The sequence below is a fragment of the Sinohyriopsis cumingii genome, chromosome 18 (assembly GCF_028554795.1).
Source record: "Sinohyriopsis cumingii isolate HCF-2022 chromosome 18, ASM2855479v2, whole genome shotgun sequence".
NCBI lineage: Eukaryota > Metazoa > Mollusca > Bivalvia > Unionida > Unionidae > Sinohyriopsis > Sinohyriopsis cumingii.
The window spans coordinates 72,378,680-72,390,773 of NC_142978.1; the positions used below are offsets into that span (position 1 = coordinate 72,378,680).

Genomic DNA, 12,094 nt, shown 5'->3' on the forward strand with positions numbered 1-12,094 from the left:
ACACATCACAAATGAGAAAATATTTAGTGAACTTGAGAAATTAAGTTCAGATGGAAAACACATGCACTCCTGAAAAATTAAAGATAATTTGCAGTCTTACAAAAGAATACATTTACTTAACCCATTCACGTTTGTAAATAACTTGTTTTTTTTTGTTGTTGGGGGGGGGCATCTTTTTAAAAATCCATTTTTTTTCTCCAAACATTGGATCGGACATGAATATCTTTCACAATATTCATTTAGTTACCATGTTTGCATATGTGACATGTGTCTAACATGTGATTAAAGGACCATAAATATGATATTTGTAATATTCACTATTAATTTATGACAGATACAACCATTTTGTGTGTGTGTGTGTGTGCATGTGTGTAACTTGGATTTTTAATGTAGCTTTAACAATTTTTAAATGTGGCAGTTTATAGTGATGTCAAGCACTGAGGCATCATGCTGCAGATGTGCAGCATCATGTCCCACCCAGTCACATGATCCTGACACCAGGTCAACCAGTCCTAATACTAACCTCATAATGCTGAGTGCCAAGCAAGGAAGCTGTTATCACTAATTTTATGTCTTTGGTACGACTTAACTGGGGTTCGAACCTGCAACCTCCCTCATCCAAGGTGGATGCTCTAACCACTAGACCACACTAGTGGTCCAAACATTTTTTTTTTAAAAAGAATTTTTTATTTATACTGTCACGATCATTAGAGCATAACAAAATAACTGTACATTCCTTACTGGTGGAAACTACCTTAGTACTGGTACAATGAAAAAGTACAATGGTATTTACCATCAGAAAAAAAATACTGTTGTAAACCAGTAATACCATGTACCTCAAGTGAAAGTCACGTTTTATGGCAGATCAAAATTTTGTGTATAAACTGCAAAGGTCTTGAATTCACGATGATTAATCCCAAATTTATTTGAAAATGTCCAGTGGTATTCATGAAGCTGAAAGCCACCAATGTTGACTGCAGCACAACAGACACTTGGTGTTATGTTCAGGTATGTTAGTGGATGGATTGTTTTGTTTTTCATAACAGAAGAAATTTATATGATCATCAAACAAGGATTGCTAAGGATGATGCTCTGTTTAAGAACATACAACAATAAACACTTGCCAATACTGTACACATTTATTAATCAAATGAGACTGTACAAAATTGATCAGAGCAAAATGACTTTAATAAATTTATGAAAATAGGTAGCCTAACAAATATAATAACTACAGGGGCCATATTCAACTAACATTAGTTTTAGACAATTATTATGAGATAAAATGTATTTGGCCATATTGATTTAAAAACGCAGTGTATGGGCGACTGAAAATTTTATCTATATTTTGGCCATACAAGTGGTTTTCAATAGAACTGACATGCTGGAAATACCAATATAAACGTCTATGAAGACCCATCTAGCTTGAATTGTCCAAACTTTATGAATGACACAATTATGCATGCAGGTTCTGACACAATTTTCATTCACAGCAATGCAGGACAATTTCAAAAGCATAAATTGAACACAGGAAAGACAGTATGAAACTTATGTGAGGATATAAACAAGACAAATAATTCAACTTTAAAATCCCAAACAATATGATACAATCAGACCAACGTTTGATGGCATGGTCAAAGGTAACGTGAAAGAGTACATTTTTTAGATCAAGATAATGTGGTCCCAGTCTGAAGAATCTCCTTTCAATAAGAGCCATTTATTGCTCAGAAGTCCCTTTCAATAAAAGTCATTCCGTTTATAAGGCCACATTGCCCATCACCAAAATGTGGGGGGGGGGGAGGGGGATAATAGTATTGGTTGATTTTTACTTAGAATAATATCTGATAATAGTATTGGTTGATTTTTACTTAGAATAATATCTGGTCGACTTACTTCATACATAAACGAAAGTGACATGGAATCAAATCAATTAATCAAGTAATTTTGTGTTGCAGCATGCATTTCATGCATCAAATGAAGCACATACAGAAAAAAAAACTCACACCTATAAACACAATATAGAATCTCTTGCTTAACTTCTGAAGCTTCTAGAATTTGTGGTCAACTAATACAAATTTACTGGTAAAAGATTAAAATACCATAATAAAATGGCATAGTTAAAGAAAACCCAACAAATATCCACATTTGTTTATACTGACTGGCTGCAAGAGGTTTTGTTTTATCAGCCCCATAAACTACGACAAATAAATTTAAACTGATCTTTCAACTATAATTTCTGAAATCTCTGAAGACATCACAACATTTACCAAGACGCATATGATGCACCTTGAGTATGAAATTTAATATGATGGGCCCCTATAAAATAAAAGTGGAAAGCAATTGTGTAAATCAATTGAGGTTTAAGAATTGACATGATCATGCAAATATGAATTGCTTGTTCTTTAGTTGAGTATAGAGTGTTCTACTTTTTGTCAACTACATCTGTAGAGTCTGATTATATCCAAGCATAATCCATTGTCTATGGCCTGTCAGTATTTGCCAATCAATAGATTGGTCATAGGATCAAAATCCATATGATCATGGCATCCAACCAAATGGATAGTGAATCTTTTGTTAATCTAAGTTAATTCAGGCGTCTCACCGTCCATGAGAGTTGAGAAAATATTTATCTGATTATTCTTAAAGAAAAAATTCTACTGATCCACATTCCTCCTTACTGCAAATAAAATAAGGTGGGGGAAAAAATGTTGGATTGAATGGGGTTTCACTGTATATTTATGTCAAGCTCCACAACCAGTTTGATCCTGCTGGTACTGAGACCCTGACATTCCAGTACCTCTGACTTGTGATATGTACCATCTGAAATCAAAGGTAATCTTGCTTCCTTGCTTCCAACCTAGCATTATCCAATACACCTCAAAAAAGGCAAATATAACCAAAAAGAAAATTCACTCATTTTCAAGATATAAACTGGATCTCTTGAAACTTTATTGCTAATGACCCCACCACCACCACCCCGAAACTTGATGATGCAAATGCCCTATTGAATTTTCAGACTGGTTCTGTTTCAGTAGGTTTGCTTCTCACAACAAGTCTGAAACTGAGTAGAAATGTGCTCATGGACCATTGCAGTCTAACCACAGTGCCTAAAAACTTACCTAAACACCAAATTCAACCAGGTTGTGACAGCCAACCACAGAAAAACAACATTATATATACCTCTACTACTATCATAGTGGAGGAATCAATGCGTGGTTCAGAAACGTCATCACAGAATGACAACATTCAAAATTATGGTCTCCTCCAGGTTTTCCAGCTAACTCTATTTCTGAGCCATTTACCCACACCCCACCCCCATAGTGTCCAGACTACCTGTTCCAAGTCCAAGTTGTCAGAAATTGACCAATGGAAATAAAGAGTTTAATTATCAAAACTGCTAATAATCTCTATTTTCTGATCATCCAGAATGAGAAAGTCTTGAGAAGTCACCAATCTAAAGGGAGAAAAGTGTCCTTTGTAAGATGATTGGTTGCCTAACAGAGATTTATTACTACAACAATGTAATGAACAAAGGATACATAAAAAGTGACTGGTTAAGACAGGTGACAGGTTAGTTGTCATTACCTTTGAGTCAGATTTAATTGTACAGTCTAATCTTCATCTGGATCCATACCCAACTGGAGTATTTATGTAATTTCATGAAGGAAATGATCTAATGAAGGCCAATGAAATGTTTTTTCATGCATATTTGTAAATGTAATACACTTTCTGCTTGGTCAAACATCAAAAATGCAGGAGAAAAAACTTAAACTTTGATGCCACTGTCACATAATAACTCTCTCAACAACATAGTGTAATAGAGAATCCCAGTTCCTATCATTTTTCAACAAATTTTCCAATGTGTAATATAACTGGGATGACAGTTTTGTGTTTGCGGATTTGAGGAAGCCACTGACGCTTCAACTAAAAACTTGATTTGCCATATTAATCATGAATATCCTGGCCACATGCTGTGTGCATATCAAAAATGGCTGATAAACTTTAATCAAAACCATACAAATAGTTGATGACGCAGTAGCCAGAATACAAGTTTTACATCTCAGTTTTCACTAGTGATGGAAAGAAATCAAAAAATTAATATTATTAAATCCCCAAATAAAATGCTATTATCCCTTTATTTCTTTATCCCACAGATGGATTACTCAGACAATTTTAACAGAAACAGCATGTATCAGATGAAAATGGCACAAATGTGCCCAAATGAGGTATCATCCAGATAAATTTGGTGTCGCATAATAAGCTGGATTAACCAAACTATTCCCAAAAAAATTGCTGGGTTCTACCAACAAAACAGAACCGTGGTTCAACAGTCTTCAACTGATATCCTGTGAGCAGACAAAGTCAGTAATACACTTACAAGGTAAATATATGTACAACATAACATATATGCCATATTTCTAAACAAAGCTCAATGGAACACAGTGTCTTGTCTGTACATCATGCCAGGATGAATTCAACAAGCAAAAACTTTGACAAAAAATCCCAATATCAACAAACAAGCTGTTGCCACCAATGCTGTCCCTGTTACTCCCTGAAACGTAATACTGTGTTTTGACATTCACCAGGTCACAACAACATATTTTTGGATCATGCATCTTTCAAACTTCAGTAAAAGATGGTTTGTTGAAAATTCAATTTCCACAATGATGACAGAAATTCAGCAAGTTATGGTCTCTGTACAGTATCCTCAGGTCATCAATATATTGGTGCACACTAAGCCATTCCAAAGAACTTGACGGATCTATCCATGCTGGAGGAAGAAACAAAGGTGGCATTGTGACCAAACCGCACTCCGGTTGCCAAGGCTGTGTGGTCATTGAATATTCCCAGATCCTGCCATTGCTTACACAGGTACACTCTGCAATAAAAATAATAATAATAATAATGATGATGATAATAATAATAATAATAATAATGAGTCTCTAGAAGTGGCTATTGCTGTACTGGCCCAAAAGAATGCTAGAAATCCACAAACTTGTCCATGCTTGTGTTTATTTTCTGAAATACTGAGAATGGAAATCACCTCCGATATTCATGAAGCTCTCCAACATACCAAATCAGTCAAAAAGAAGAACTGTTTTGAAAGAAAGGCTTGACATGCCCCTGAGACAACCTGATGATATATCAAAAGTCATAATGCCGTGACACAAAGGCCCCAATCTGGGACATGGGCCAAAGTTATGTCAGTGGAAATATTGGATTTTCCAGACATGTGATGTGATTTCTATTTTTAATGTAGCTTTAACAATTTTTCAATCATACTACTACGATGTCTGCAATGTGGCAGTTTATAGTGATGTCTAGCACTGAGGCATCATGCCGCAGACATGTAGCATAATGTCCCAACCAGTCACATTATTCTGACACCAGCCTGACCAGTCCTAACACTAACCTCTTAATGTTGAGCGCCAAGCGAGGCAGCTGTTAGTACCATTTTTGTAAGTCTTTGGTTTGACTTGGTCAGGGATCGAACCCATAACCTCCCGCATCTGAGGCGGATGCTCTAACCACTAGGCCACAAGAGTGGTATTTTCCAATCATAAAAAGAATTGTGTTTTAAGAAACACAATATACCTCCAAGAACAGCTGTTGATATGTCAGAGGACATAATGCCCATGACTCCAAAGAAGTAAATGAATTCTAAATCAGATGAACTATATGATGTTATAAAATTCCAAATAGGGTACACCCCAAAAAATGACACCCAAATTAAAGTACAGTATCAAACATTTTTACCCAAATGCCCTATCAAAGAATATCTCCCAAAAGCAGGAGTGGTTAAAGGTGATGGGTAATCCTGTTATATTCCAAATGTGCACTGAACTGGTAAAGAATTAATACTGAAATTATAATAATTATAATAATAACAAGAGTCATAGGCATATTGGAAAAAAGATTGGCCCCATTTTCAAACAAGACAAAACTAGGCACCATTAGTGAAAACCCCATTTTGATATGACCATCAATTCTGTAAAGTTGGAGAAGATTTTCAATATGTTCACTGTGGCAGCCATATTTGAGGTCAGATCAGTACTACTTTCATTTAGGCCCAACTAGATATCATACTTAGTCTTCTGGTAAAACCCCTGGTAAATATGACTTTCTATTTAGATGCAGCAATAACAAGACTTTCAAAATAGCTGCCATCATGGACACATAGAGCATCCGCAAGAAGTCTTCTGTTGAAAAACCACTGATGATATGACTTTCCAACTAGATGGCGTAGTGACAAGATTTTCAAGATGGCACCTGTGGTGGCCATATTGGATATCAGATCAGCATCATTTACATATAGGATGAACTAGACATCATAGAAAGTCTTTTAGTGAATATACCATGTTGATATGACCATCCATTCAGGTGGAGTAGCAACAGCAATATTTTCAAGATAGCCACTGTGGTGGCCATGTATGATATTGGATGTCCGGCAGAACTATTTTCATTTAGGACCAGCTAAACATCATAAGTCTTCTGGTGAAACCACCATGTCTATAAGACTTTCCATTCTGGAAGAGTAATAATTTTTCAAGATTGCTGCTGTGGTGGCCATATTAGTCATAAAATAAGCACCATTTTTACTTTGGAACTACTAGACATCATCTAAGGTTTTGGATTGGAAACAACATGTTAATATATGACCATCCGGTCAGAAGGAGTAGCAATAACAACATGTTAATATATGACCATCCGGGCAGAAGGAGTAGCAATAACTACATGTTAATATATGACCATCCATTCAGGAGGAGTAGCAATAACAACATGTTAATATATGACCATCCATTCAGCAGGAGTAGCAATAACAGCATGTTAATATATGACCATCCATTCAGAAGGAGTAGCAATAACAACATGTTAATATATGACCATCCATTCAGGAGGAGTAGCAATAACAACATGTTAATATATGACCATCCATTCAGGGGGAGTAGCAATAACAACATGTTAATATATGGCCATCCATTCAGAAGGAGTAGCAATAACAACATGTTAATATATGACCATCCATTCAGAAGGAGTAGCAATAACAACATGTTAATATATGACCATCCATTCAGGAGGAGTAGCAATAACAACATGTTAATATATGACCATCCATTCAGAAAGAGTAGCAATAACAACATGTTAATATATGACCATCCATTCAGCAGGAGTAGCAATAACAACATGTTAATATATGACCATCCATTAAGGAGTAGCAATAACAACATGTTAATATATGACCATCCATTCAGCAGGAGTAGCAATAACAACATGTTAATATATGACCATCCATTAAGAAGGAGTAGCAATAACAACATGTCAATATATGACCATCCATTCAGCAGGAGTAGCAATAACAGCATGTTAATATATGACCATCCATTCAGGAGGAGTAGCAATAACAACATGTTAATATATGACCATCCATTCAGAAGGAGTAGCAATAACAACATGTTAATATATGACCATCCATTCAGGAGGAGTAGCAATAACAACATGTTAATATATGACCATCCATTAAGGAGTAGCAATAACAACATGTTAATATATGACCATCCATTCAGCAGGAGTAGCAATAACAACATGTTAATATATGACCATCCATTCAGCAGGAGTAGCAATAACAGCATGTTAATATATGACCATCCATTCAGCAGGAGTAGCAATAACAGCATGTTAATATATGACCATCCATTCAGGAGGAGTAGCAATAACAACATGTTAATATATGACCATCCATTCAGAAGGAGTAGCAATAACAACATGTTAATATATGACCATCCATTCTGAAGGAGTAGCAATAACAACATGTTAATATATGACCATCCATTCAGGAGGAGTAGCAATAACAACATGTTAATATATGACCATCCATTCAGGAGGAGTAGCAATAACAACATGTTAATATATGACCATCCATTCAGAAAGAATAGCAATAACAACATGTTAATATATGACCATCTATTAAGGAGTAGCAATAACAACATGTTAATATATGACCATCCATTCAGCAGGAGTAGCAATAACAACATGTTAATATATTACCATCCAGTCAGAAGGAGTAGCAATAACAACATGTTAATATATGACCATCCAGTCAGACGGAGTAGCAATAACAACATGTTGATATATGACCATCCATTCAGCAGGAGTAGCAATAACAACATGTTAATATATGACCATCCATTCAGCAGGAGTAGCAATAACAGCATGTTAATATATGACCATCCATTCAGCAGGAGTAGCAATAACAACATGTTAATATATGACCATCCATTCAGCAGGAGTAGCAATAACAGCATGTTAATATATGACCATCCATTCAGCAGGAGTAGCAATAACAGCATGTTAATATATGACCATCCATTCAGCAGGAGTAGCAATAACAATATGTTAATATATGACCATCCATTCAGCAGGAGTAGCAATAACAACATGTTAATATATGACCATCCATTCAGCAGGAGTAGCAATAACAGCATGTTAATATATGACCATCCATTCAGCAGGAGTAGCAATAACAGCATGTTAATATATGACCATCCATTCAGCATTAGTAGCAGTAACAACATGTTATTATATGACCATCCAATATGGAGGAGTAGCAATAACAAGATTTTCATGATGGTTGCTGTAGGAGTCATGCTGTATGTATGAGTATCACGTGCTTCATTAGGAGAAACGAGACCTTGGGATTGGTTCCTAATATTTCAATGAAGTAGTTTATGAGTAGTGACAACAAACTTGTGCTAACTGACACACAGGACACTGGACAACTGACAAATGGCATCCCATATGCTTTCTGCTTTATGATCAGTAGAGATAATAATAATAATAATAATAATAATAATAATAATTAGAAAGTACTTACTTCTTGACCATATAACCCCAGCTAGGGACATAACCATGGGGCAGCCATGGTAGAGGAAGAAAGGGAAGTATGGAATCATATATTATTCCAACCAACAAATAAACAGAGGGGTAATTTAAATATCAGAAAGAAACATGCTTATCATAAATGGAACATTATATGACGATCCTGTGTCTAATAGTCTTCTATGAAGAGAACTAAAAATTATGTGTAGAAACCATTTTTCTTATTTCAGTCAGTGACCCTGACTTTTGACCTTTTAAGCTGTAAATCGATAGCCTTCTTCCTTACTGAAGTACAAGCCATCCACAAAACTTTGGTCTAAGTATGTGATGTAGAACTGTAATTAAACAAACTATTTTTTTCTCTCAAAGTGACCTTCACTTTTTTACCATTTGAACTTAAAATTCATAAGGTTCTTCCAGACACCAAGTGCAAGCTATTCACAAAGTCAGATAAAACTAGGTGGTGGACAACTCAAGTTATTGCATGGAAACAAACTGATAGATAGGAAAATGGATGGACAACATTATAACATAATACATTGTCAAATGTCAGGCCTATAAAAAAAACCAACCAAAAGGTGTCCTAGTTCCTGACAGTCTGGCTGTATACAGAGGTGCAACCCAAGGACACAGCAGTAAAAAGTTAAAGATGAGTTTGGTAACATACAATATTCAAAAGTTTTTAGTCCTTCTGGTGGCTTAGGAAATGTATTTCCTTGTTCAAAATGATATGCTTGTTTCTTTTTTTTTTTTAAATTACAGAATTTCATATAACATTCTTACTCAAGTTTTTTTTGGGCGGGGTCTTATCGGTTCCATCTTATTAATATGGAAAAAATTATCATATAGAATCATCAGGTTCATCAATATTTATATCAAAAATCACTGAATTATGTTCATAGTTCATCAAAATGAAATGAATATTCCTTAATTACTTAAATGATTTTTTTAAAAGTCTGTAAATAGTGTTAAGAATTATGAGAAAATGCATTTAGCCAGCTGACAGAATAATAATGAAAACAAGCTAACTGGAAGTTTTATAACAATACACAAACTAAAATTAATACATGGAATCAGTTTACGATGATGTATTGGGGTGTAGGCAAATACCTATGAAACAGATTTTTTAAGGCTACCTTAAAATACTGAGCATGTGCTGAAAAGTGTACAAGTTATAAATAAATAACAGACTGATTTCTAAAAGAATTACAGAAAACAGACTTGCATGTTTTATGTTTTTCACGTGCTTGTATATATTACCTTTAAGCAAAATGTTTGATGTGTCAAACAGCACTGGTATAATTAATATAATGTATCAATAAGAGTCCAATAGGCTTAATTATTATGTCTCTGTGTCACATATCCCTTCCATACTGAGTAATTTATTGAATTTGGTGATAATTTCTTACAAACTACTATTTGAATTTTTTTAGTCAAATGTCAAGTTCATGTCTTTCTTGTTTCTTTATCAGCACTTGATCACCACACCAGACAGTGATTAAAATGGCCTGAAACAAAATGACTGAAAATTCACTGTTCTCTTTCAGGTAACTTGACTTGTCTATCTGCCAAGCACTTTCATTAATGCCTTGTAAGAAAAATCCTGCACTTTCTAGACTTAGACCAATCTGTAATAAATGGAAGATGCTAATCATTACCGGCTGAACTGTCTCTGACTGAACACAGTAATGTATTATAAAACTTTAAAAACTTTTAAAATAAACTTTTTCAAACTTCAAGAATTGTAGGTGATGATTACTGTAAAAATATACAGCTAATTTTACAGTTGTAAGGCAAAACAAAATAGTTGTGTTTCTTATTGCACTGATTGTACAATTAGGTTAGGCAGGTCTTCTATTTTTAAAACATATATATTTAATGGGATTTTATTTTTTCCCGGGCGGGGGGAAGTGCTAGGGATGGTTGGCTGACCCGAAACAAACATTTTTTAGCCTAATAGCACAGTCAGAACTAGAATATGAACTTTCCCTTCTATTTTCTTTTTTCTTTTTCATTTGAAACAAATGATCTGACAGGACTTACCTGACATCAGATCCTGCTACAGCAAGGTATGTTCCACTCTGATCAAAGCACAGTGCCCTCACCTGTAAGACAGACAGACCATGAAATGCACAAATTAGAATATCAATTATGAGATTACATCCCACCATAGCAAATACCCCCTTCCCCCCGTTGAATGTTCCACACTTAAGCATTTCTTGCCTCTCACTTTCCTGGGTCAACTGTATGAATGCGATGGACATCTATCTCTCTTCAGACCAATCAGAACAAACATCGTAAGTATGGTTCGAATTACACACCATACCGCTAATAAATGTGGGGTTATTACCTTTGCCTGCTTGAACCTTGCCCCCACTCCCTTTAGTCCTGTTCATTGTTGTTGATGTGTGTAATCAGTGAGAGGAACACAACAGCATATACAGGTGAAATCAGTCAAGTATTAACGTCAATCTACTATGAAGTAAACACTATAAATTAAGACAAATACTACCGACAATTAAACACTGATCTCATTACCTGGAATAAATGATCACTGACTTCCAAACAAACTCAAGTACTGAGAGGAATATAGGAGGTAGTTAAGATGGTGCTGGTTAACTTATCATAGATTTAAGTTAGAAGAGCAAAATATTCACTGACAAACATAAATGAATGAGATTTAGTGAGAAAACTTAAAGGGTATACTTCCCAGATCTGAGAAAACTCCCAAGGCTTGCTCAAACTGGTGCAGAGATACAAAGTAAAATACATTTACAAAGTCTCTTGTAAAAGCATGCCTGCCACGCACAAGTGAAAATATAAATTAATCTATTATGGGATTTGGCACCAATTTCTCTATATCCAAGGAAGGCTACACTCATCCAACTCTTGTCTCAGCAAGCAGCAGACTTTTTTGTTGTTAAAATAAGCCAAAAGGCATGGCAAACTTCATTATAAACTTGGGAGGGCCAGATTTGCAAGGCAGTGGATGTAATCCAAGGATATTATGATCAGGTAACATTTAAAGACAAAACGAATTACCTCATATTTATCATCTAACTGTATTGTCTTGAAATTCTTCAGTTTTCTCAAATCCCAAAGCTTCACCACAGAATCCTCTGCAGATGTTGCTAAATAGTAACCTAGACAAAAAAAAAAAAAAAAGAACCTATCATAAATCAACATTCAAAATATAACAATCATGACAGGCCCTTTTTTG

General features: G+C 35.1%; 1 protein-coding gene across 1 annotated transcript in view; it reads right to left on the minus strand.

Annotated features, from left to right (window-relative positions):
- Positions 1 to 1,125: 1,125 nt before the first annotated feature.
- Positions 1,126 to 12,094, minus strand: part of LOC149776961 (pre-mRNA-processing factor 19-like) — a 39,758-nt gene continuing 28,789 nt past the window's right edge. Inside the window, exons 15-17 of the mRNA XM_089941676.1 lie at positions 11,917 to 12,017; positions 10,918 to 10,979; positions 1,126 to 4,876 (exon numbers count right to left, since the gene is read on the minus strand). Of these exons, the coding sequence (XP_089797802.1) occupies positions 4,732 to 4,876; positions 10,918 to 10,979; positions 11,917 to 12,017 (308 nt within the window). The 3' untranslated portion in view covers positions 1,126 to 4,731. The remainder of the gene's footprint in view (positions 4,877 to 10,917; positions 10,980 to 11,916; positions 12,018 to 12,094) is intronic.